General features: G+C 38.9%; 1 protein-coding gene across 2 annotated transcripts in view; it reads left to right on the top strand.

Annotated features, from left to right (window-relative positions):
* The window catches only part of RELCH (RAB11 binding and LisH domain, coiled-coil and HEAT repeat containing), an 89,632-nt gene extending 77,884 nt beyond the window's left edge, over nucleotides 1–11,748 (top strand). Inside the window, exons 23-29 of one of the 2 annotated variants that reach the window (XM_080925953.1) lie at nucleotides 114–196; nucleotides 398–461; nucleotides 1,542–1,680; nucleotides 4,331–4,447; nucleotides 8,571–8,659; nucleotides 9,144–9,214; nucleotides 11,304–11,748. In XM_080925953.1, coding sequence (XP_080782079.1) covers nucleotides 114–196; nucleotides 398–461; nucleotides 1,542–1,680; nucleotides 4,331–4,447; nucleotides 8,571–8,659; nucleotides 9,144–9,214; nucleotides 11,304–11,424 — 684 coding nt within the window. In that variant the 3' untranslated portion in view covers nucleotides 11,425–11,748. The remainder of the gene's footprint in view (nucleotides 1–113; nucleotides 197–397; nucleotides 462–1,541; nucleotides 1,681–4,330; nucleotides 4,448–8,570; nucleotides 8,660–9,143; nucleotides 9,215–11,303) is intronic. The other variant, XM_080925952.1, reaches the window with a different exon arrangement.
* Nucleotides 11,749–26,541: the final 14,793 nt, after the last annotated feature.

The raw sequence follows: 26,541 nt of genomic DNA, 5'->3' as shown, positions 1-26,541 counted from the left end.
CGACTAAAGCAAGAAAGGCCAGTGAGTCTGCCTGCCCATCCTCAGTCACAGCTAACCCAGTTCTCATTCCAGTTTACCAAACCATTTTTTATTGCATGTTGACTGGTTTACAGCTGACTCTTCGAGGCATGAGTGAAGCATTAGTTGACAAGCGGGTTGCTCCGGCCCTTGTTACCTTGTCCGGTGATCCTGAATTGTGAGTTCACAGACTGTGACCCTGAGTTATCCTGCCTGTCTTATTGAGCATTCTTCTTGGTCTGCTCCTTAAAAGTTTAACTGTCATTGCTAGAGACTAATGTGGGATTTCTACCTTGTGCTTATTTTGATACATATGTTAATGATGATCCTGTTGTCTTTCAGGGAAGTCTCAGTCTTTTTCCTTTTTGATTTCTAACAGCTCTGTCAGGATTGCTACGATCCCAGCATTTGGCACTATTATGGAAACAGTTATTCAGAGAGAGGTAGGAAATAGACATTTATTTAAACTCTGTGTCAGTGATGATGACAGATTTCTGATGACATCCACACAATAAGCTTACAACCATTTGACAAAGATGTAAACTGCCCACCTAGATAAAACAAACTGACCCAGAGAAACCCTTAGAAATAATCATATCTATCTACTGCCAATTAAGATCACCTGGGCCTAAATCCTCTTCCACCTGCTCCATGTTGATTCTCTTGATTCTCCTACTTCTCTTTCCTTCCCAGCTTACCAAAACTTTGTCCCCGACCCACTCTCTACCACCCAATCATGTATCATCTTGACCTGTCATGAGGACTTAACCAGTCCTCACCTTCATATAGACACCAACCTATACATTCATATATGCATACATGCAAAACACTCATACAATAAAATAAAAATTCTTAAGCACTTACCAAAATGAGTTTCAGAGGGTTTTTGCTATTTTTTGTGATACTGGGCATATATTTGATACAAATAATAAAACTCTTGCGGATTAGAAAATGTGGGCATATTACTCACCAAAATAGGAAATTCAGTGAGATTTCATTTTTGTAAAGAGTCTTACAATAAAAAAACTAAATTTTTAGTTATAAAAAAAAATTTTGCCCCTTTTTTGCTCTCTACATATTTCACTGACAAAGCAGTGGGGGGAGGAAGAGCATCTGCAATGCTTGCAGTCTTGCAAGAATTTCAACATGGTCTTAAATCCTAAAAATACAGTGTCTTTTAGGGAAATGTGAGTAAGATCTAAGTCAGCCATGACTCACTGCTTTTAGGGGTGGATAGCTGGTACCTACACTATGATTCGAGACTTAAGCTTAGATACAAAAGCAAAAACTTACCAACTTTCCTTACATTTTTTCCCCATTTGTTAATTTTTTGTCAGATATGTTTGCTTATTAACCTAAATAAAGAATTACTGTACAAACAGAAAGTAAGATCTTTTCAGAATAACATTTCACTGTAATGGTTTTACAGTATGAACCCACTATCGTAGGCTGGTTTTAATTTGCTTATTGTTTGCCCTAACAGCATACTCCACTTTTACTATTCTATTTCTGATTTTAATAAGTTGCTAGAAAGAGTGAAGATGCAGTTGGCTTCTTTCCTGGAAGACCCTCAGTACCAAGACCAGCATTCTTTGCATACAGAGGTCATCAGAACATTTGGCAGAGTCGGGCCTAATGCAGAACCCCGGTTCCGAGATGAATGTAAGTCACCTTTCTACCTGTTCTGCATTGTTCCATCACAGCCAGGGGCTTGTCTGAGTGTCAAAGCCTTGCTGCTCTTTATTTCTCATGTTCTAAAACCTATCCTGGAATGGATTCCTGTTGTGTTCCTAAATACCAGCTGTAAAACACTGAGTAGCTCTCCACCTGTAGTTGCTTAAGAGACTTTCTTATCTTAGTGCTTCTAGTCACTGGTCATCTTCTTACTTATCCCTCTTGGCATGCCACCATCCTGATACACTATTTTGTTTTAATTTTTAGTGTTTAGATCTACATATGATATGCTACATATGATATACTCATTTTCTCAAGTTTCTACTCTGTCTCCTTTATAGTGGCCCCCATCCTTCATAGCAGTTTCTTGGGTGGCATCAAATCCACCCAAGCATGTTTGGTATAAAAACAAAAGAATGTTTGTTATATACTCCAAAACATGTTTGTTGTCACTGTGTTACTTTATGGTCCTATTAGTTTTAGAAATGTGATGTCTTTTCTAGAGGATCAAAGCATAGGGTTGGCCACTTAAGTCAGTATGTTTTCTACTGTGAGAATGAATTCTCTAATAGACTGTATTATATAGCCAGGCTGATTTCTTTTTTTTTTTTTCTTTTTACCAGTTTTAAGATCAGAATATTGACAAACTATATTAAGTTATTTAGATTATAGTCTCTGACAGGTTTGTTGAGGGTATGGGCACTTAATTCTACAATCATGATTGTCTATGCTCATTGGGTGAATATTATAATTGGTTAGCCAACCAGCAGAAAAAGATTGCTCTTTCAGTTATGAGCATGGACAGTCCTAGTGTTACAAGAGTTAGCATCACTGAGACAGTTCCTTCAAGGGAGAGAGGATAACTCCTAGCTCCTAGCTCAAGGAATATGCTAAGTAATAATGGGTCTCTGGCTTATGCCATGTTGTTGAATCTAGTTGTCAATAGAGCATTATGTAACCTGTTTACATATTCCCACAGGGAGATTTAGAAGAAGAAACCAACTGAGTTGCCATGAGTATGACGTGGAGCCAGTTATTTTCATAGGTCCATGGAGGCCTTGTCCTTTGTAATTCTAGGCCACAGTTATTTCTCAGAGCAAACACTATCTGTATTTCAATGTCTTTTTTTAAAAATTTTTAAGTACTTTAAAAAGTAAACCTAATATGTGATAGTTTTATTCATGCAATAGATACCTACATATTAAATATGTAAAAATTATATAATAGAAAACAATTTTTTTTCTCCTGGTAGTTCCACAAGAACAGTTGAAGGTAAATTTAAGAAAAACTTTAGTCGAATAGATTTAGTTAACTGTTGCTTTTGATATCTCTTAAACATTTTTAGGGGAAAAAAGAAATTTGATTCTTTACCCACCCCTACCCTCTTGCTTTGGGTTACTTTTACCTTGAGGAATTTAATGTCAAATCTGTAAATAGGACTTATGGTGAAATAAAGCCCATATCAGAAAGAATGCTATGTTGTTAACTATTCATATTTATAGGTAATTCTCTTGGGTATTTAAAGAAAGAGTGGAAATATTGGAATAATTAAATTATTTCTCACTCTGTTCCTTAACTAACGTTAGTTCTTTCATTAGCCCATATTATTTCCCAATTTTCCATTGGACCTTTAGGTCTTGCATCTATTTGAAATTTGTTTTGGAGAGAGTGGGGGTGGAATGTGTGGCCTGCATATATATCTACATTGGAGCCTGGTACCTGAGGAAGCCAGAAAGGGATATCAGATCCCCTGGAACTAGAACTAAAGATAATTGTGATCCACCATGTGGGTGCTAGGAACCAAGCCCTAGTCCTGTGCACACTAAGCACCAAGTTCTCTTGACCACAGAACCATTGTTACAGTCCCTTGCTTCTATCTTAAACATCAGTTGTTTTATGTAGAATACTCTTAAGTTTTTTATTTTCAGCTGCTTGTAAGAGCTACTAGGAATGTACCATCATACGTTTGAGTTGGCTTCCTTTGGTTTCCATACACTGCTTGTCCCTGAACTAATGACAGTTCCTTTCCTCAGCTTCCAAGAACTGGGATTATAATACAGGTTTCAATCCCAGCTTCAGATTCTCTTTCTGTGGGTTTACTTCAGGCTCAAGTACTTGTAAATAAATAAATAAATAAATTTCTTTGCTTTGGCTATTCTGCCTCAAGATCTCATTTGAAAGTCTCCTAAAATCTAAATTTAAATTCTATGTATTTATCTTTATTTTATTTGCTTCTTTAAATCTTTGCCTAATCAGACTTGAATAAAAGAACTCTTAAGTGTTGTATTTTATTTTTTCCCCACTGAAAATGAGTTTTAGAATTATACCCACCCAGGTTTTATGTGTCTTGTTGTATCAAAAATTTCCTTATGAAAACGTTGCCACTACTGTGTGTCTTGGTTCATTTGTTTATCTTTCTTTCCAAGTAGAAGATTGAGGAGTGAGGTGAGATCACCTGTCCTCAGAACCAGACAGTAGCTATAGTGCTATAACCTCTGAAGTGACAAATCACTCACTTAGAACAGCATATGTTTTTGCATTTTAAGAAAGAGCATAATTATACACTGTAAAGTATGAGGGTTTGTGTTTATATGGTTGTGATAAAATTTAACAATTTCTCTTTTTTTTTCTTTTTCAGTTGTTATACCACATTTACATAAATTAGCCTTGGTGAACAACTTACAAATTGTGGATTCGAAAAGATTGGACATTGCGACCCATCTTTTTGAAGCCTACAGTGCACTGTCCTGTTGTTGTATCCTTGCTGTACTGAACTATATTTGCTGATAGCACTCATTATAAACCAGTAAATCCCAGAAAACCCAGATGTAAAAATTAAGGGAACTTTTTGGAAGTTTTGGTTCAACTTTGCCATATCTGTCTTACTCTGCCTGTCTCATAATTTTTAAAGATAGTTTTAATGCTCTGTTTATATTTTATAAAAATGAAAAAGCCCCAATGAACTTCCTACTCTGAGCTTTACTGTACAGTGAGCAATAAATGCAGGGCAAAATGCATCTTGGCTTTCATTAGAGATTTCAAAGACTGGTTAACTTAACCGATAAAATGCTATGAATTTCTCTTAGAGAAATGTTGCTCTCTGGAGAAGTCCAGGGCCAACATGGTAGTGTAACCGAACTGGGAGAAAGACCGTGGCCCACATCATCCACTAGACTACAACTGATTAAACCAAGATTTAAAGACTGTAGTGACAACTTCTGCTTTCCAAAGTTAAAAGCAAAACTGAGCTGGAACAAAGAGCTTTAACTGTCCTGTTGAACGCTCTCTCCATACTATGTTTAGTAAAGTAAAACTGGGAAGGAAGTGAAGCTGGGCCAAGTGAACTCTGTTCTGTCTCTCAATAAAAGACAGGAGAGTTCAAGAAAAGGAAGTAAGGGATTGGGAAGGGCCGAAAGCTGAATTCTCAACAGAACTACGAAAGCACCTGCTAGGCATTTAATTAGAGAACTATAATGAAAAAAAGAAAGGAAGGAAGAAAAAAAGAAAGATTAAACTTCCTAGTCATTCGTAGAGAAAAGCAACTGCCAGGAAGAGTTTCAGAAGTTCTATGTTGTATGCCAGGTCACAGTCCTCACCAGAGGGAACAGGTCATTTGAAATAAGATAAAAATGTTCTAGAATGCCACAGACACTCATTAGTGCTGGAATTTTTTTAACTAAAGTGTTACCATGGAAGGCTGCTTTTGTTCAGTCTGTGGGACTGTTTAAAACTCAGGGAGTAGGGCCCATTGCTGAGTTCACATATTGTGAGGGCTGATTACAAATGGTCTACTTACATGAACACCGTCAGCCATGCTTCTTATAATGTAGATCATACATTAAGCAGAAGCAAAGTCCATGTCCTTTACAAGTTTTGTTCCACTAAAAGCAGAAGTCACTGTCACTCCTGATTCATATTGTTGGATTTTCAACTTAGAGAAGATAGAGGAAGCAGATGAGTAACTACTTTTGTGAGTTGGCTAATGAGTTGTCACTTCTATGAAGAAGTGACAGAACCCTGGTGAGAGAGAGATGATGGTGCGAGAATTAGTAGCTTAACTGGGAAAGGATTCGTTAGATGTTAAACAAAAACTCATGTAATCTAATTAGCTAATGATAAGTTTATAAAGGAATGTGCCTCAAAAAAAAGGGGAAAGTATCAGAGTGTTGGGTGTTTAAAACAGAATTTCTAAATAAGGAAATCAATAGTTTATGAAGAACATAGAAATATATACAGAGAAAGAATCAAGTCTTTAAGTATGTGTAAACTATTACTGGGATAAATAAATAAAACGTCCTTTGCCAGGACAAGGGAAGAGCCCTTTAAGAACAGCCCCTATTCAGTCAGGTACTGGGTTTGTTGTGCATTACTCCAACCTCACTGGCATCAAAAGTATGGTCACCAATAAATTCTCATTGCTCAGGTCTGCTCCAAAGCTGATTAAAACAATAGCTTCCTTTCAGAACCGACGTAAGAAAGTTCCATTAGGCCTAATAACAAATCAGAATGTCATGACATGCTTGAAGGACCTTAAAAACTGTTTAAGCTAGAGAATAGATGGCTTAGGGGTGAAGAGAAAATTTGACAAGGTGTGTGTGGCAGGGAAGATGAATGAATGCAAGTAGGTATGCATGGAGGCCAGTGGTTAATATTGGGTGGCAAGTATTTTAAAGGAAGTTATGGAGAAGGAAGGTCATATACTGTCTATACAAGGGATAGAGAAAGGTTTTGTTTATAAAGAAACTTTTTACAGAGATATCCAAAATGCAAGAGCATGTCTTACGAATCTCTGAATGCCTTCTTGGCAGTCAGAGGTATTTGATCATTTACCACTGAAGTAAAGTAAGTTTTAATATCAGATAGGACTGAGTGATATGCACATTTCCAGTCCTTGAAAGTTTGATTTTATGAGGAAAAGATAGGCCCAACAAGTGAATAGAATAACTTCCCTATTTTCTCTAAGTATGACCATCTTGTGCCTTTATGCCCATGTTTCAGTATTTCACTTTCTGCCAATCCAAAGGTCACCTGCTTACATCATGGAGGTACTTTCCCAGTATCTAGAAAACAAGTCTGTACAATAATTAAGCTATAGCCTTTTGTATCAGGTATATACTTAAATTGTATGTGCAAATGCAGGCATGTATACAATGCCACAGCACATGCCCATGTGGAGGTCAGAAGACAACTGTCCAGAGTTGGTTCTCTCCCAACCTTGTACTATTGTCAGGAATGGAACTTGGGTCACCTCAGGCTTGTGTAACAGGTGCTTTTAATACTGAGCTGTCTTTCAAGCCCCATCTATATTTTTAATAACTTGAATTTATAAGTTATGTATTCATTATAGGAGCTTTGTTTATGAACATTGTGACATTTTCAAGGAAGCAGTAACATATTAGATCCCTTTTTTTCTTAATGAAGTTCATTGTAATTTTTTTTTTCATTAGGCCAGTTTCATAAAGGAACTCTCTTTTTTTTTTTTTTTTACTTGAACATGGTGTAATTTTACACAAGAGCTATAATAAAAATATGCCTGAATTGATGTGAATTAATAAGATGAATTATTTTCTTAATAAATGTGCCTGCTTTCTGATTCTTTTGAATGTGGATCTAATCAACTAAAACTCAAAGATGACCTAAAGTAAATTGAATGTATTCTGTTGTCTAATTTATTCTGGACCAATAGAAAGTCACCTTAGCAGGTGTCAGAACAAAACAAACCACCCCCCCCCCATGACTGGAGAAATAGTGTGGTTTAGACCACTGGCTGCTCTTGCAAACCACCTGTGTTCAAGTCCCAGCACCTATGTAGTAGCTCACAACCATTTGTGACTCAAGTTACTTTCTGTAGACACCAGACACACAAGTGGTACACACAGATACATACAGACAAAAAAAAAAATCCATACACAAAATACTATTTTAAGAAACAAACTAGGGACAACGTATGTCCCATAGACAAGTTATTTCAATCTGAATTATACACGTGTGTTGTCATTGGCTATGCTCACTTATATGAGGACCTGCCAGTTATAGGTGAGCATCATCCCCAGATAAACCACATCCATAATGTACAGTGAATCTCTAAAAAGGATCCAAAGCAATCTAATAATGAATAACAATCTCTTTCTACATTTTCACATACTTCCAATCTTTTGCAATTATCTGACATATAACTAATAGTGCTGTTATAAGCAACTTGCCTTTATCAGTTTTTATATAGCTTTCAACTAAGCTGTCATGAAAATATGTCTGTGTGTGCAAGTGCATATGCTCATCTTGTGAAGCCCACAGGTCAAATCAGGTCTTGTTCCTCAGGAACTGTCCACCTTATTTTGAAAACAGTGTTTCTCACAGGTCTCCTTCTGTCTCCCTCTCTGGTGCCAGGATTGCAGGCACACCATCACACCACATTTTGGAGTTCAAGCTCAGGTCCCATGCTTGTGCAGAAGCACCTTATCAGCTGAGCCTTTTTTCCTACCCTACTGGAAACGTTTTCTTACCTTTCACATTTAGAATTTACTTTAACATTAGATTACAAAATTAAATGTTTGTCATCATTATTTTATCTATATAGTATTCAACTAAGTTATAGAATGTTAGAGTAACAGATAACATCAAAATAAATAAAAGTGTAAGAAAACCCTTAAGTGAGTATTGGCATCAACTTTCCCCACAAAGGTGCCGTCTGTGAAGGAAATCTGACACGTGTAGTTTGCTGAGCCTAAGCACTATCTAAAAAGCCTTTTTTCTATATGATGTCTTCTCTGTTGGCTAAGGTTTTTGGTCACTCGGTGGGTGGGTGGGTGGCTGGTTGGTTTGGGGGTTTGTTTGTTTTGTTTGTTTTTCCCCTGTTTTTCTTAACTATCTTTCCTCAGTCATTTCAGAGGATTTAATGGTAAATCACTTTTTACCTGGCCTCAGATGTTTACGGACTGACATGGAACATCTGTCTCCAGAACATGAGGTAAGTGCCTGTGACTAGCAACACTAGGTTTATGAAACTTAGCATCTCTATACACTTTCTTCTCCCTGGGGAGGCCAGATTATGACACCCATGCTTAACACTGTTTACGTCTAGCTCGAAATTATTTTGTGTGTTTACCAGTTGGCATACTTCATCAAGTTCTTCAACATCTTTGAACCTCTAAAACTCTGTAAAGTAGGGATAACACACTCTCCTTCACTTGATATAAGGGAATTTAATGTGGGCGTGTCTGGGATGTTTACTTCAATTCTGTCCACTCCTTTCCTTGACTACACTTGTTTCTAACTCTCAGTTCTATTTCTCCCAGCATTCTGTGCCTCCTCCTGACTGTCACTCTAGGCACATAAACCTACTTGCATGTCGGAGCCTTGTCCCGGTCTCTTCATGGGATCCCTAACATTTCATCCTCTTGTTTAGACTGTGGTTTATAGTATTTGGTAATGTTAACTCTGTTTCTAACCAGGTTATTTTAAGTTCCATGATAAAAGAATGTGAACAAAAAGTAGAAAACAAGACTGTCCAAGAGCCTCCAGGGTAAGCATTTATTCTTTTTTAAGGCTTTTTACTAACGTAAATTTCTCTTTCTAAATTTGTTATCTGTGGGTATAATGTTTTGTATTATTTTGTAATCACTTCTTTGGAAGACAAAATTATTCAAGCCGGGTGTGGTTGCAAACACCTTTAATCCCATAGAAGCAGGCAGATCTTTGTGAGTTCCAGGTCAATGGTATGCATAATGAATCCCAGGACAGGCAGGGATACAGAGTAAGTCCCTGTCTCAAAAAACACAAACAAATAAGCAAAAGAAAATTATTCAGGTCAGCTTTTTCTCAAGAATTGAATGAAGTCATAAGAACCAAAAATGAGAACTGGTGACTTTTTAAAGACTCAGATCTCTAGTTAATGCTTTGTACCTTTCCTCCAAGTTCTCTGGTGCAACTTTGAGGGAGGAATGTATACGTGCATGTGATTGAACTTGGATTGTCAGGATTGAGTCATTTTTCCAGTCCCCAGCCTAAGAATCTTTATGTTGAAAGGCTTCCAGAGACATTGCCAGAATTTATGCTACTGGATTGAACTTTACCAGTCAAATAAATAGTACCTATAAATTTATGATGGGAGTTTTCAAATGTAGGAGTGTTTTAGCATAGCTAAGTAGGATTCGAAGAGCCAATTGGGATCCAAGTTAGAATATGAATGTCATGTAGTGAATGTAGAATATGAGTGTAAACGTAATCTTGAACATTTGAGATGGGAATAATTTACATACATGTTACATATACTATTTTCAATGAAGAATTAAGATTTTTGAGCAATTAATAGTAAATAAAATTTAAACACATTTCCTTTAAGGCTGACTACAGAAATGTTTCATCTAGGCAGGCTGAGTTCTCATTCATAGAAATATGCGCTCCTTGTAACTTGCCACACATTGCCCTTGATTTGTTCACACAGGTTTTCTTTTTTAATCCTGGGGACATTTTACAGTAGAAACTGCATGCTCTGTTCTATAGACAAGGAAACAATCTAAAGTAAGATCTAAAGCACCTTGATCAAAACCACAGGCAGTAAGCTGTGTTTCCTGTCTATTGCAGGACGTCTGTCAGTGCACTGACATTGTGCCTCTTCAGGGCTAGGGCTTTCTTCCTGTTCAGCAGTATGGTAAATAAGCAGTCTTCAGTCATTCAGATTGTGTTTGCTCCCTGTACACTGGACTGCTGGAGAAAGGAAGAAATGAATCTGAAATCTATTCATTGAAATTAGTGTAACTAGCTACTCAGAACGCATACACCCCCAAAAGGAAATAGGATTGTTGTCGGCACAGAGCAACCCTCACTGTGCTTTAATTTACTCATTTGAGAAATAGGTAATATCTGTGTTCCAAACTTGCTGTAAGAGTTGAGTAAGAATTGAATGAAGTGATGGAGTTCAAAGAGCACCTGCACAGACTAGGCGGTGGCTCGGCCAGTGAACTGCTCACCATGCTAACCTTACAGGCCAACCTCAGTCCCAGGAACTGGTTTTGAGTTTTAGTTTGGTTTGGATTTTTTGCTGTTGTAGTTGTTGTTGGGTTGGTTTGGGGTTTTGGTTTTTGGATGTAGTGGTACATTGTTATAATTCTAGCTCCAAGGTAGCAGGGACTTTATGTTCGTCCTGCCTAGCCAAATTAGTAAGTCCCAGGCCAAGATGAGGTTGTCTGGGGGTTGGGGTTGGTGCAGTGAATAGCTTCTGAGGAGCAAAGCATGCAGGCAAAGGTAACCATCAAACTACTGCCTCACGCTATACTGAGCACTTAGCACTGTGTAGCCTCAAGAAACCAAAGTCTGAATTATACCCTGGTCCATGTGTGGTCTTAACTGCTGCCGCTGCTTTTCATGTACAAGAGCAAATCTAAGATAATACATGAAAATTCCTTATCACAGTCTTCCTTACCTTTGTGTGATGTAATAATAATGTCAGTAACTAATGAAAACTGGAGAATCCCCAAGGTGGCTCAGTAGGTTAAGACACCTACCACTGAAGGAAAGGAAAGAAGCACACGTTGTCTGTCCTCTGACCTCCACTCATGTGCTATGTCTTAACTTTTTAATGTTTTATGTTCCTTTTAAATTTTCTTTTCTAGCTCAATGTCAATTGCTGCAAGTTTAGTGAGTGAAGACACAAAGACCAAATTTTTGAACAAAATGGGCCAGTTGACAACATCAGGTGCCATGCTGGCCAATGTCTTTCAGAGAAAGAAGTAGAAGCAGGAGGGCAGAGCCCCGGTGAACACTAAGATGGACCTCAAGTAGACTGCTCCTGTACTTGAAGCGCTTACCTTGTTTCCTGACTTTGTGTTCCTGTGTTATAATTTTATCCTAACCTCCAAAGATACTCGCACTGCTTTCAATTATCGCTGTGTATCTATTGGTTTGGGAATTATAACTGTGGTAATAGAAACTTGATTTAATAATCTGCACCAAGTCCCTATTCTATGTTCTTATTTTTAAGAATAACTTTTATATATATAATATATATATGTATGTATAATGAAGAGGGTTTTTTTGGTTTTGTTTTTTTAATTTTTATTTTTGGATGGGATATTCACAAATATCTGTATTATACTCTAAGCTATTACAATGGTACTTAAAATAATGTAAATTTGAAGACATTGTTATAAAGTAATAAAAGTGGAGATTACTCAAGTATTTAAATTATGAAAGAATAATGCAGACTTTTTATTATTTCTTAACTGACTAGAAAGAGCCACCAGCATTACTCTGTGCCTTTTGGACTTCAGTTTGTGTGTTCTATAGGAAATACATGCATTCCTTTCACACAGTATTTGAGGCTGCTGTGGTGAATTTGAATGGCAGACCCTACAGTAAGTAGATAATGATGACACAACATTTCACATCTCTCTTGAAAATTCTTTTAAGTGCTGTTTAGCCTCTCAACACTTAGATGCATATAATGGAATTCCCTGACGAAAAACAGCACTTGAGCTTGGTGAGGAGTAGCCAGGGTGAATTTCACAACATTTGTACTAGATTTAAATGCTCAAAAATAAATGTACTGAGAAGAGCTAATAATTGTTTATCCCTAAGTTGAAATACACAAAAAATTTTACTTAAGTCTGTAATTTAACACCTACTTCCTGAAACACATTTTAGGATTTTTTTTCTGATTATTTAAACTTTGCAGTTTACTTTTGCATCCTGTCTGAGAAGTACTAAGAAGTTTGGGACATTTTGGGGGTTCTTTTTTCCCTTCTAAAGTGAAAGTGATGTTGGTTAAGTTATTATTGCGTGATCACCACCTGGTCCCTTAAACTCAGTGGCTGTTCTCATTAATGTGCTTTATTTCTATGGTCTTATGTTGATGGACGGTCCCGCTGGAATTGACTGGTTGTCTACACGGTGACACAGAGTGCTTCGTATGGAGTGGGGAGACTGCTTTAAGGGGTTAATGTGAGGCCTTACACAGTTGATGCATATACAGGATTCTCATATTTGTTGTATAACTTGGCTTTAAGACACCTGGGTTACGTTCACTTCCTGTGGAAAAGCTAGCTTTCCCACACAGTCAAAGCTTATAACATTATTTGCCTTAGGCAAAGCCGTTTATTTCTTTTACCTATAGTGAAATTATTGAGTAGTCTTTCTGAACTGTTGGATTCTAGGCATTCCTGAGAAATTGAAAGTGGCTTCCTTTCGTGTCAAAATGTTGATCTGTTATAAATAAAATGTTTTGCATACTTGTTCTGGTTGTGTATTTTGTTTTCATTTTGAATCACTTTATCCATAAAAAAATAAAAATTCTTTATTGTTGAAATATTTATTATGAAAATACATTTTAGAAATTTAATCTCTTTCAGTTCTCTATTCTAGTTTACATTTACTTAAAGGGTTGTAGTAGTATAAAAGTAATATATTTCAAACATAATTTCTAAAGAAAATGTTTATACTCTGCTCTGAGCTACAGTGGAGTACTTGTATTTTGGCTACCAGATGAATAGATACAGAGCCCTCAAGTACCTGGAGACTGTTCCGAGTCAGTGCAGATGCCTGAGTGCGTATGTGGCATAGTGTATATAGTGAATGTTACCCTTCCATGTTCTTTGAGTCATCTTTAGATTGCTTACACTGTCTAGAACAATACAAATGCTGTATTAATTGGGTAAAGGAAATAATCTCTTTTTTAATATTTTATTAGTTCTTTGAGAAATTCATACAACTGTTTTGATCATGTGTTCCCCCAAAGACCACCTAACTTTGCAGGGACTTTATTTCTTTACTTCTTTCTTTTTTTCTTTTTCAACTGTTTTATTAGATACTCTGCATTTACATTTCAGATGTTATCCCTTTCCCACAATCCCATTCCCTCTCCCCCTCCTATTGCCTCCATGAAATTGCTCCCTCTCCCAACCACCCTCTCCCACCTCAGCACCTTGGTGTTCTCCTACACTGGGAAAACGAACCTTCACTGGACCTAAGTCCTCTCCTACCGTTGATGTCAGAAAACACTGTCCTCTGCTGCATATGCACCTGGGACCATGGGTCTCTCCACATGAACTCATTGGTTGGCGTTTTAGTCCCTGGGAGCTGTGGTGGGTTTGGTTAGTTGATAATTTTGTTCTTCCCATGGGGTTGCAGACCCTTTCTGCTCCTTCAGTCCTATCTCTAGCTCCTTCATTGGAGTCCTCATGTTCAGTCTGATGGTTAGCTGCAAGCATCCTCCTCTGGATCATTATGGCTCTGGCAGAGCCTCTGAGAAGGCATCCATATCAGGTTCTTACTTGTAAGCACTACTTGGCATCAACAATAGTGCTTGGGTTTATTGGGCACATATAGGGTGTATCCCCAGGTGAGTCAGTCTCTGGATGATCTTTTCTACAGTCCGTGCTCCTCCATTTTCCCTTTACTTCCTCCCATGAACGTTTTGTTCTTCCTTCTAAGAAAGACAGAGGCATCCACCTTGCCTTCTCTTTGAGCGTCATTAGTTCTGTGAATGGTTTCTTGGATATTCTGAGCTTTTGGGGCTAGTATCCACTTGTCACTGAGTGCATACCATGAGCGTTCTTTGTGACTGGTTACCTCACTCAGAATGGTAGCTTCAAGTTCCATCCATATGCCTAGGAATTTTATGAAATTTTTCTGCATCTAATGAAGTGATTGTGTAGTTTCTGTTCTTTAGTATGTTTGTGTTGTGGATTATATTTATAAATAATTAAATATTATCATGTTTATTATTATAAGGCAAACTAAATTATAATGAATAATCTTTTGTTGCACTCTTATATTTGGTTTACTCACATATCTTGGAGTAGTTTTATATTTATTTATGGCCATAAGACATTTTGTTCTACAAATTTTCTTATACTTGAGTCTTTCTTTTATTATAAGGGTAATTCAGGCTTCATAATAATAATTCAGAAATGTTCCTTAATTTTATTTGAAGAATGATTTTAGGAATATTGATGTCCATTCTTTCAAGGTCTGGTAGAATTTAGCACCAAATCCAACTGGTCCCAACCCCCTTGTTTTTAACTGAGACATTTTTAGTTAATGTTTATATTTCACTGTATGTTTTTGATTCTGTTTAAATTATTTACTTCATACCAATTTAATATTTTTAGATTGCATTAATGTAGACACCAATCCAATTTTTTTAGGTTTGCTGGTTGCTCTAAAACATGAATGGAAATTACTACCTCATGATTCTGAGTTTTATAGTGGGTATTTAAATGTCTACTTTTTCATCTCTAATTTCATTCATCTATATCCTACCTCTTCATTAATTCAAACACATGTCCATTATTCTCGTAATTTTTTTCAAAAGAAACAAATCTTTGTCTCACTGCTTCTTTGAACTCTTTAGTATTTCTTTTATATTTTATCATTTTTAGCTCTGGGTTTGATTATTTCTGTCTTAATCTCTTTAGGCATTACATTTTTTGCTTTTTAATTTTTTGCTTTAATTTCAAATGCAATATTGTTATTAATCTTAGATCTCTTGAACTTTCCATGTTTTTAATTAATTTTGGATTATAGTATAATTACATCATTCCTTTATTCTCTTTCCCACAAACCCTACCGTATATCCTTCTTGTTCACATACAAAGACATAGCCACTTTTGTTATAACTGTCATATGTGTGTCTGTGTTTCTCAGTATAAACTCTAAGGACATGAGTATCATATTTGATAATGAAAACATTATCAAATATGTTATATATACATTGTTCTAAACATTTCTTTTTTAAAAAAACAGGAAGAAGTCAATTTTTTTAATTAGAAACTATGTGTTTACATTTAAGATGTTATCCCTTACCCCCTTCCTGTACCTCTCCCATCCCCCTTTTCCTTTCATTTGCCTTCACAAAGGTGCACTCCCTCCTAATCACCCTCTCCACCCCATTGCCTTGGCATTCCCCTACATTGGGAAAACATGCCCTCCCTGGACCAAAGGCCTCTTCTCACATTGATGCCAGACACTGGTATCTTCAGCTACATATGCAACTGGATCAATAGGTCTCAATGTGCACTCAAAAGGCTGGTGTTTTAGTCAATGGGAGTTTTGGGGGGTTTGGTTGGTTGGTTATATTATTCTTCCCATGAGATTGAAACACTTTCAGCTCCTTCAGTGCTTTCTTAAGCACTTATTGGGGTTCCAGTGTTGAGTCCAATGGTTAGCTGCAAGCATGCTAAGCTGTATCTGTATGACTCTGACAGAGTCCCTGAGGAGGCATCTCTATCTGGTTCCTGCCAGTAAGTACATTGGCATCAGCTATAGTGCTTGGATTTGGTGGCTGCATATGTGGTGGATCCCCAGGTGAGGCGGCTTCTGAGTGATCTTTTCTTCAATCCCTGTTCCTCTATTTGACCTTGCATTTCCTCCCTTTAGTGTTTTGTTCTCCCTTCTAAGGAGGACTGAGGTATCCCCATTTTGGCTTCCTAATTTTGGCTTCCTTTGAGCTTCATAATGTCTGAATTGTTTCTTGGGTATTCAGAGCTTTCTGGGGTTAGTATCCACTTATCAGTGAGTACATATCATGTGTGTTCTTTTATGACTGTTACCGTACTCAGGATGATAGTCTCTAGTTCCATCCATTTGCCTAGGAATTTCATGAAGCCATTGTTTCTAATAGCTGAGTAGTACTCCATTGTGTAAATGTACCACACTTCCTGTATCTATTCCTCTGGATTTTTTCCAGCTTCTGGCTATTATAAATAAGGCTGCTGTAAACATGGTGGAATATGTGTCCTTGTTATATGTTGGAACATCTTTGAGATTTTCAGGTAGCACTGTGTCCAATTTTCTTTTTTTTTTTTTTTTTTTCCTTACAACTTTATTTTTTAAAAAAGAGAGGGATACATATACAGATTTTTAAAGGCATTTTGGCATAACATTATATGAATATTTTTGTCAGTACTTAATTCTTTTAGAGGTTTGATAGCATGCATTGAAATCCCACTAGTTACCATAAGCATAAAGTACATGTAGGACAGAATGTAACATGGAAACATTTCTTGGTGAGTATAGATTAAGCATAATGATCTGTGAATACCAAAAATTGCCACAAGGCTATTATCTTAGCTCTTGGATTATTAATGATTTAAGGTCCAGGTGTACCACACTATGAGAGGGTGCTATACACTTATCTTTTTTTCCTATGAAGGACTGAGGCTTTTATTTTTTGGCCTTCATTTCATATAACCCGTGAGTTGTTCCTGGGGTGTTGCAGAGCTTTCTGGGGTTAGTATCCCATTATCAGTGTATCTCCAATTTTCTGAGTTACCTCCAGACTGATTTCTAGAGTGGTTGTACCAGCATACAATCTCACCAACAGTGGAGGAGTGCTGCTCTTTCTCCACATTCTCACCAGCATCTGCTTTCACCTGAGTTTTTGATCTTAGCCATTCTAATTGGTGTGAGGTGAGATCACAGTGTTGTTTTGATTTGCATTTCCCTGATGACTCAGGATGTTGAGCATTTCTTTGGGTGTTTCTCAGCCATTCGCTATTCCTCAGCTGAGAATTCTTTGATTTGCTCTGCACGTCATTTTTAATAGGATTATTTGATTCTCTGGAGTCTAACTTCTTGAGATCTTTGTATATATTAGATACTAGCCCTCTTTCAGATGTGGGATTGGTAAAGATCCTTTCCCAGTTTGTTGGCTGCCATTTTATCTTCTTGACAGTGTCCTTAGCCTTACAGAAGCTTTGCAATTTCATGAGGTCCCATTTGTCTTGATTCTTGATCTTAGAACATAAGCCATTGGTGTTTTGTTCAGGAAATCTTCTCCTGTGCCTATGTGTTCTAGGTTCTTCCCCACTTTCTCATCTAATAGTTTCAGTGTACCTGGTTTAATGTGGAGATCTTTGTTCCTCTTGCACTTGAGCTTTGTACAAGAAGAAAGGATCCATTTGCATTCTTCTGCATGCTGACTGCCAGTTGAACCAACACCACTTGTTGAAGAGGCTGTCCTTTTACCATTACATGTTTTTAGCTCTTTTGCCAAAGATAAAATGACCATAGGTGTGTGGGCTCATTTCTGGGTCTTCAATTCTGTTCAGTTGATCTACCTGCCTATCCCTGTACCAATACCATACAGTTTTTATTACAATTGCTTTGTAATATAGCTTAAGATCAGGAATGGTGATTTCCCCCAGAAGTGTGTTTATTCTTGAGAATATATTTTGCTATTCTAGGGTTTTTTGTTATTCCAAATGAATTTGCAAATTTCTCTTTCCAACTCTATGAAGAATTGAGTTGGAATTTGATGGGGATTGCGTTGAATCTGTAGATTGCTTTTGGCAAGATGGCCATTTTTACAATGTCGATCTTTCCAATCCATGAGGATGGAGATCTGTCTGAGATAGCAACCTTTCTATCACACTCGGAAATTCCAGCAGAGCAAAAGCAGTCTGGGACAATGACACAGGAGGGAAAGCAGCTCTGTGGCATCAGGAAACAAATGGCATTACAAAGAAGGGCTTCTCCACTGTATCCATGACTACTGTTGATGAACAAGAGTTACTGAAGCCATGGGAAGAGTCTCTGATGATGTCAGTGAGGGAACTGTGCAGTGAGAATTTTGGTTTCTTTAAAAACATAAAAGTTACTGGAATATGTTTTTATTTTAACCCCAGGTGTGGAATATGGGCCTGCTTCAGATTATCCATAGCAACAGACTATAATTTCCCTTGTGCTCTGACAGGAACATGATTTTGCCAACGGAAGATAGTTTTTGTAATTATGTGACTTTTGGAATTCTGGGGACTCTTTAGAGGGTAGGGTATACAAACTCAAGACCCTGAGAGGGGTGCGGCTGCTGCTGCTTGTGGTTGTTGGTTGGAGATATCCTGACTACAAAGATCGAAATTGCCCCAAGTAACAAAATGTCCCTAGTCAGCAGGAAGTAACCTAATGATACTGACACCCCCTTTCCTTTCTAGCCTTCTTTCCTTCCCACCTGGTGCTGGGGGGATAAGGGTGGCTGGAGGAGAGTGGGAGAAGTAAGACCCCATAAAGTCCAGCTGCAGAACTGCTAGGAATAGAAGTGTGATGGGCCTGTATGAGGAGAGTCATTAACATCTTTATGAGGAGAGTCATTGACAGTCTTTCGGAAGCTGTAGTATTGGTACAGTGGGGCCCGAGGCTAATGGGAATGGAGCGGCAGAGAGAAAACAGTGAGATTCAGCACACAGATGGAGACAGTGTACTTATTAAGAGAGAATGCTATGAGGACAGACACTCGCAGGTGAGTTGCAGGAAGAGTAGGGGCTTTCCACATAATCCCTTCTGTTTTATCAGTGATGTGTGAAGCAGATATTAGCTTGCTTTGCGTATAGAAAACACTGGAAGCTTGAGAAACAATTTACAAATAGTCACCTTCAAGAATTGTGGGAGAATTGTAGACCTGCCAAGCAATTTTCTGAGCCCACTTGAAAATAAAAGTGAATTTTAAGGAGAAACTACTTAGCACAATTGTTTCACACACACACTCACCACCTTTGGCAAGATCAGCTATTCCCAAGAGATTCAGAAGTAAGGCATAGCCAGACCTGGTTTTCCATGTGCAGAACAGAACATTAAAAGTACTGTAAGGAGATGTGTAAAATGATGGCCATAGTAGACTCCAAACTGGAGAAGAATGAAATACCGGAGCAAATGTAGGAGGGAGATATCTGAGCTCTCAACGAAGAACACTAGGAACGCTATAATGAGAACGTTTAGGTGAGTGAAGTGGACGGATGTGTCCTATGAAAGAAGAGATGGGAAGCAAATAGTATCGCCATCCTGCTTCCAAGTTCTGAAACAGAACAATTTAAACAAAGCAGATAAGGTACCTTCCTTAGGGTGGCTAGAATTTGCTTAGGATGGGCTGTAGGGGAGAACCTTCTAAATGGAGGTTGTGCATAGACTTGAGTTCTCTGAATACAATGCTTTTTCCATGGGCCAGGCAGGTGGCAGGGAAGGATCAGAAATGGACTTATTCTAAAAGGTGTCCAGTGGCCTGGGGTAAGAGTTCAGGTTAATGTGCACACACATCTAGAGAGGGAGGTCAACAAGATTGGGGTGACGCTACCCCTAACCATCCTGAAGATCTGATCCTAGTTTGTTTCTATTTGTGGATTTCCTTTGTAAATAACTTGACTGTCTACCCTGGAAATTCAGGTCTTCTTTCATGTTTGTGTTCTGAAATATCATAGAGCGGTTTCGGGGTTTTGAGTGGCTTGAGGGTTTTGTTGTTGTTTGGTTTGGGTTTCTTGAATGTTAATGCTGAGGGTTCTGCCTAGTTTCTACAGCCCTATAGGCAGTGACTGCATGGAACTGGAGACTCAGAGCTAATAGTCCTTCCAAGGGGACCCAGGTTCAACTCCCAGCATCCTCGTGGAGGTTTGCAAGTATCTGTAACTTCAATTCCAGGGCATCTGACACCTTCCTCTGGCCTTGGCAGACATGTCATACACATAGTGTAGAAATACAAAGTGTTAGGGGAAGGATGAAGAGAGTGGGGGGCATATGGCCCATAGAGGTGCGGCGAGGCCTGAGGGCAGGGGAGATGCCTCTGGGAGGTCCATGTTGGGAATCCCTTCCCTGAGGGACCAGCCACACAACAGTATAGTACGGAATAGAGTTTATTCAGGTCATGGGAGAGTTAAGAGGGTGGTAGAGGCAGAGAGAGAAGTAGAGGAGTAGAGGCCGGCCATGAGCACGTGGGAGAGAGGGGGGAAGGGAAATGGGAGAGCAAGGCTGCAAGAGCACAAGGGCAGGAGAGGCCAAGAGAGAGAGGAGGGGTCAAGCAGCTCTTTTATAGTGTCAGGCCACTGGGGTGGAGCATACCTGGCCACTGCTGGGTAATTGAGAGGTGGGGTATACCTGGCTGTTGCTAAGTAACTGAGGGGTGGGGTTTACAGAATCCCAACACAAAGGAAAGGGCATGATTGTCCCTAGTACGCTGAGCATACGCAGAGGCAGACACATCTGGCACAGTACAGACTAGCTGCGACCAGGCTGAGTTTGGCCATTTAAGGAAGTGGAGGAAGAAGAGGAGAGAGACGGGAACCAAATGCTACAGCCAAGAGGGCAAAGGTACAAACAGCACTGGGTAACCAATAGCCAAATTTCATAGGGAAGAGCAGCCCCCAGGCCCTGGACTGCAGGGTTCAGGGGAGGGGGCAGGATAGACAGCCATACCCTGTAACAGGTAGAGAAACTGAGATGCTGGGAGAACTTGAAGGCCAGGTCGGCTTGTCCTGCCTTTGAAGCTTAACAGTGTACAGACAAACATGCAAGCAAAGTAATGCCCAGACATTTAAAATAAAAATAAATATTTTTAAATGAATACATATATTGGAAGAAACATAACAGTCTCACAGAACCAGTTTTTCACAATTTCACTTTTCTCAATACTGTATTTTCTGAAAGATTTCTGAAGGTTATCTTTTGCCACTTTTTTGTTTTGGTTTCGTTTTGGCCTTTATGTTTACTGCAGAGCTGTTTTGTATTCTCTGACCCTTTATCCTAGTGTTCTTGTTTTAGGACCGTCCCCCAAAATATCTTTACTCTTCTTGAAGATCTTAATTAGAATTGTTTTTAATTTTCTCCTTCCTTTATTACTTTTTTCCTTCAGTATTATTTTGTATTTGTTTGCCATCTTCTATTTCACATTGTGAATTTCCTCGAACATCTGGCCACTCTTCTAGGGGGAAGTTGCAAGGGCGAAGGGTAGATATGAAGAAATGCGGAGATGATCAGGATTGGGGTGTATGATGTGAAACTCACAAAGAATCGATAAAGCACTTTTCAAAACAAATAAAATGTGAAGTTAGCTACTAGGATCTTCTGTGTTCATTGTTGGGAGAAAGTTCTTCAAAGATCTCAGGCTCTTGGGGCTCTTACAGACAGAGACACCTGCCTGGTTTCCAGTCTGCTCTATGGATGCTTCTAAAGTACATACAGTCTTGGAGGATTTAGTAATGTTCTCCAGAAGGAAAAGGGTTTGTTTTCTGCCCAGCACAATAAAGTCTCCTTCCAGGAAGTGCAGACAAGCTCTGCCTGTAATTAAAGCTGACTTCCCTATGCTCGGGTTCCTATTGTGTAAGGCACACCCTGCTTTGCCTTATCCCTGGAACTGTAACTTGAGGAGCTAGTTACTGTTGTCGCAGTATCCATAAAACCCTCCAGCTTATCACCGTTCAAATAAAACAATCCCTGGCAGCAGTTCCTGAGAGTGACAGGGCTTATCTGCAACAAGATCCGTTGACGCTGAAGCCTGAGAGAATTTTCTCGTGAAACACGTGCAAACTTTGAGTCCTTTCTGTGAATTCTGAAGGTTCTCAAGTGGTTAATGGGATCTACCTCTGACTCCTGTTGGGGGTTGGTCTGGTGCTGTATATACAAATGCTAAATTCTGTACCCCAAGATCTGGTTATCCCAGGACCAGCAGATTCTCATGTTGTCCTTATTGTGTAAATCTGGCTCCCCAACTTAAAGCTATTGGCTAAATAAAAGTGACTACAGCCAAGTGCCGGAAAATGGGAATAGGCAGATCTTTAGTTGCCAGGCTAGGGATCAAAGGTAGGGACCAGGAGGAGAGAGAAAGGAGGAGGAAAAAGAAAAGAAGACAGGCAAACAGGAGGTCTCCATTAGACAAGATGGACCAGGAACATGTGACCTGTGAAATGTCCTGAGTATGGACTGATGGAACAGAAAGTATCTGGCCAGCATAGGAACAGTCCAGTGTTCAGAAAAAAAAAAAAAAAAATGGATTCTAGGTAATTAGAGTAGTAATTGTGCTAAAGCTGATCTTTAAAAATCCATTGGACTCTGATTATTGAGTGATGACCAGATCAAATTAAGAACTAATAGAGTTAATTGATAACGTTTAATTCAACAGGATTCCACTTACTCCCTACTCAGAACAAAAGCCCTATCATTCATGCCTTCATCCCAGATCTCTTACTGAGCATCAGTCAATGAGGAATTATTGTTTATAGTGAAGACAATGAGCCAAGCACTAGGAAAGGAACTTAACCCAGTATACAGAGGAGCCTGCTATCAACATTACCACATAGAATCGTGGCCTTCACCTTTCCTAGTGCTGTGACCCTTTAGTACATTTCCTCATTTTGTAGTGATCCCCAACCACAAAATTACTTTTGTTACTACTTTATAACTGCCATGCTAGTGTTATGAATTGTAATCAAAGTGCAAATGTCTAAGTGACCCATGTGAAAGGGTCATGAACCACAGGTTTTTGAGAAACACTGACATGGGAGATCCACATAGCAAGCACCCTAGCAGGAAGGCCAAAGAAGAATACGCAGACTAAAGTGCAATTTAAAAGACTGTGAAGCAAAGGAGAAAAGATGAGGGCCATAGAGCAGAAATGGAAAAGAAAGCCAACTCTTTCACAGGAGAAGCGCCATGAATAGACCAGACGCAGTTCCTGTATATTAAAGTTGCTGAAATCCTAATACAAAGTCGGTAAGAAGTCTAGCGGTGACTGAACATACCACAAAGGATTTCTTTAGAAAGGTGAAAGAAAGTAACTGCCTTTAAAATTCCCAATTCAGCAAAAACTTTAAAAGTGAAGGCAAGGGCAGGTGTAGTGCTCTGTGGTAAACCACTTGCCTAGCAAGGGCCAGGCTTCAATCTCAGCGAAAAAGAAAAGTGAAGGATGTGGTGGTTTGTATATGTTTGGCCCAGTGAGTGGCAGTTAGGAGGTATGGCCTTATTGGAGGAAGTGTGTCACCTTGGGGGTGGGCTTTGAGACCCTTCTCCTAGCCATGGGGGAGCCAATCTTTTCCTGTTTGCCTTCATAACAAGATGCAGAACTCCCAGCTCTCCCCAGTGCCATGGATGCTGCCAGGCTTCTTTCCTTGATAATGGACTGAACTTCTGAACCTGTAAGCTATGAGTTGTCTTGGTTATGGTCTCTTCACAGTAACGCAAACCCTAAGACAAAGGGAATTCAAGGTACACATACCTGGTCTACATAGTGAGTTCCAGCCAACCAGGGCCACATGAGAGCCTGTCTCAAATCAAAACTCAAGAAGAACACATCAGATGTCCACAGAAGATAACCAGTAAAAAGAACATGGAGCTTATAGAGGGGAAAGTCAAATATTAGATGATAAAATGCTCAACTTGTCTTGCACGTAACAGCTTCCAAATACACTAAAGCAAAAATATGGCCGAAGCAAGAAGTCATATTTCTCCATTTCCCTTAATGATTTTAACCCACTTCTCTCAGGAACTATTGAAAAACAGCTTAATGGTCACTAAAGACCTAAATCACGGGGAGAGCAGTTATAAACTTGCCATCTTATAAAGGTCTGTCCCCAGCAGTATAAAAAAAATGTTGTCCATTGTGCACGGAACATTTACCAAAGCTGATTATTTGCTGGACCACTAAGTAAACTCTCTGCAAGTTTCAAAGAAGTGAGACCCCACTCAATATTTTCTCTGACCACAAAGGAATTAAATAAGAAATAAAAGTTAAGGAAGAAAGCAAGGGCCAAGCAGTTGGTGGCGCACACCTTTAGTTCCAGCACAGGGGAGACTGAGGCAAGCAAATCTCTGAGTTCAAGGGCGGCACAGAAAAAACCTGACTCAGAAACAGAAACAAAACAACAACAACAACAAAAGCAGGGGTGGGGGTGCCAGAAGAACAATGGGAACCAGAAAATGCTTTTATTAAATAATAAAAAAAATATCGAATTCATCAAAGCTTAAAAGTTAGCATTGACACCATAGCATGATAAAATATGAGTGTCATTCTAAATGTATCAGTTACAAAGTATGGCTCAAAATCGCCTGTTACCTCGAGACCTTTGAGAAAGAGGCACAGCAAACGGATCAGAAAACCAAAGCCCACAGTAGAAATTAACAATGCTGGAAAGGTGTCATTTGTCAGAACTAACGAAGGTGATAAAGCCCCAGCAAAGCATAGACAAGGGGATCAGTAGAAGTGAAATGCTTCTGTAAACATTAAAATATAGGAAATATTATAAGTGACTTCAATGTGATGAATGAATGAAAAGGTTTAGGAGAAACAGATATACTGCCTTAAAAAAAAAAAAAAAAAAAAACAAACAAAAAAAAAAAACTCTTACTGAAACCAACCTAAGGAGAAATTAAAAACTCAAAATATTATTTATCTATGTAAAATTGGACTCTTATTTGTAAAGACTATACCAGGGGGCTGGAGAGATGGCTCAGCAGTTAAGAGCACTGAATGCTCTTCCCGAGATCCTGAGTTCAATTCCCAGCAACCACATGGTGGCTCACAACCATCTGTAATGGGATCTGATGCCCTCTTCTAGTGTGTGTCTGAAGACAGCTACAGTGTACTCATATAAATAAAATAAATAAATCTATAAATAAATAAATTTAAAAAACACACCACAAACAAACAAGCAAACAAAAAAAAAATGCAGTACTTTCCAGAAGGCTTTATTGGTGAGTTCTACCGGATATATGAGAGGTGAAAAGCATTCTTAAAATCCCCTTCAAACTTTGTCCCACAGTGGAGCTCTAGATGGTTAGGTAGTCTGTATGCCATACGTACAGGAAGAATGTGGAAATCTGGAGGGAATTACAGGTTAGGGTGGTGACTTAGTTAATCAAATGCTTGCCTGGTGTAGACTGAGAGCCTGAGTTTGATCCCCAGGATCCAGATGGAAGAGCTGTGTCTGGTGCGGTGTGTTTGGCATCTCTTTGCTGACCAGCCAGCCTAGCCTACTTGTGGATTACAGTCAGGTGAGCGGTTCTGTCTCGGGACCTCTGGCATTACACTTAACACCTTTGCACAACGGAATTAGGGTACCTCAGGCTCTTTTTTATTTTTATTTTTTAAAGATAGGGTTTCTCTGTGCATCCTATTCTACACTCTATTTGTAGACAAGGCTGGCCTCATACTCACACAGATCTGCCTGCCCCTGCTTCTGTCCCCGCCCAGCCCCTGCCCCGACCTCGCCCCGTCCCTACCCCCGTCCCGCCCCGCCCTGCCCCCGCCCGGCCTCCCTAGTGCTGACATTAAAGACATGTTCCACCACACCCGGCTTCTGCTCTACTCTAATTCAGCATTATGCTCAAGATTTTGAGATCCTGGCTGATCCAATCACCATTCATACAGCACAACCGCACTAAGAATCTCAAAACAAAGCCTGGCAGCCATGGTCCACGCCTTTAGTCCCAGAGCTTGGCAGGGGAAGCAGAAGCAGGCAGATTTCTTGAGTTTGAGTCCAGACTACTCTATGGAGTGAGTTCAAGGACAGACAAGGCTACACAGAGAAACCCCGTCCTAGAAAAACAAAACAAACAAAACAAAACTTAGAAACATCTCAGATATGTGGGATTTGATATCAAAATGATAAATCTAAACAAACTTTGCTAGATAAAAAGTCAATACTGAAATACCAGTTGTATTTCTATATAACACCAATAAACCAATAAAATAATATCAATGTTATTTTGTACTTTTTTTTTTTTTTTTTTTTTTTTTTTTTTGAGATAGGACCTCACTACATAGCGAAGTCTGGCCTGGAATTTACAGTCCTCCAAGCCCAGCCTCCCAGCAGGTGAGAGTACAGGCGTGTGCCACCGAACTCAGATAGAATACTTTAAAATGAAGAAAAATCTACTGAACATGAATAAAACTCCCCACAGAAAACCCCCAAAGTACTACAAGAAGTTCAGAGCATAAATTGATAGAATTATGATCCAGATATTAAAATCAACTATCAAACAAAGCCCCACGTGCTCTTTTGGAAACTCACAAAATACATTTGGAAATTTAAATGACCAAGAAGAATGAAAACAATTTAAAAAAAAACGTTGAATGAATAATGATGCCAAATGGTAAGG

The sequence above is a fragment of the Micromys minutus genome, assembly GCF_963924665.1.
Source record: "Micromys minutus genome assembly, chromosome: 12".
In the NCBI taxonomy this organism is placed as follows: domain Eukaryota; kingdom Metazoa; phylum Chordata; class Mammalia; order Rodentia; family Muridae; genus Micromys; species Micromys minutus.
The sequence above is the reverse complement of the archived record's forward strand: the minus strand, read 5'-3'. Positions and strand labels throughout refer to the sequence as shown.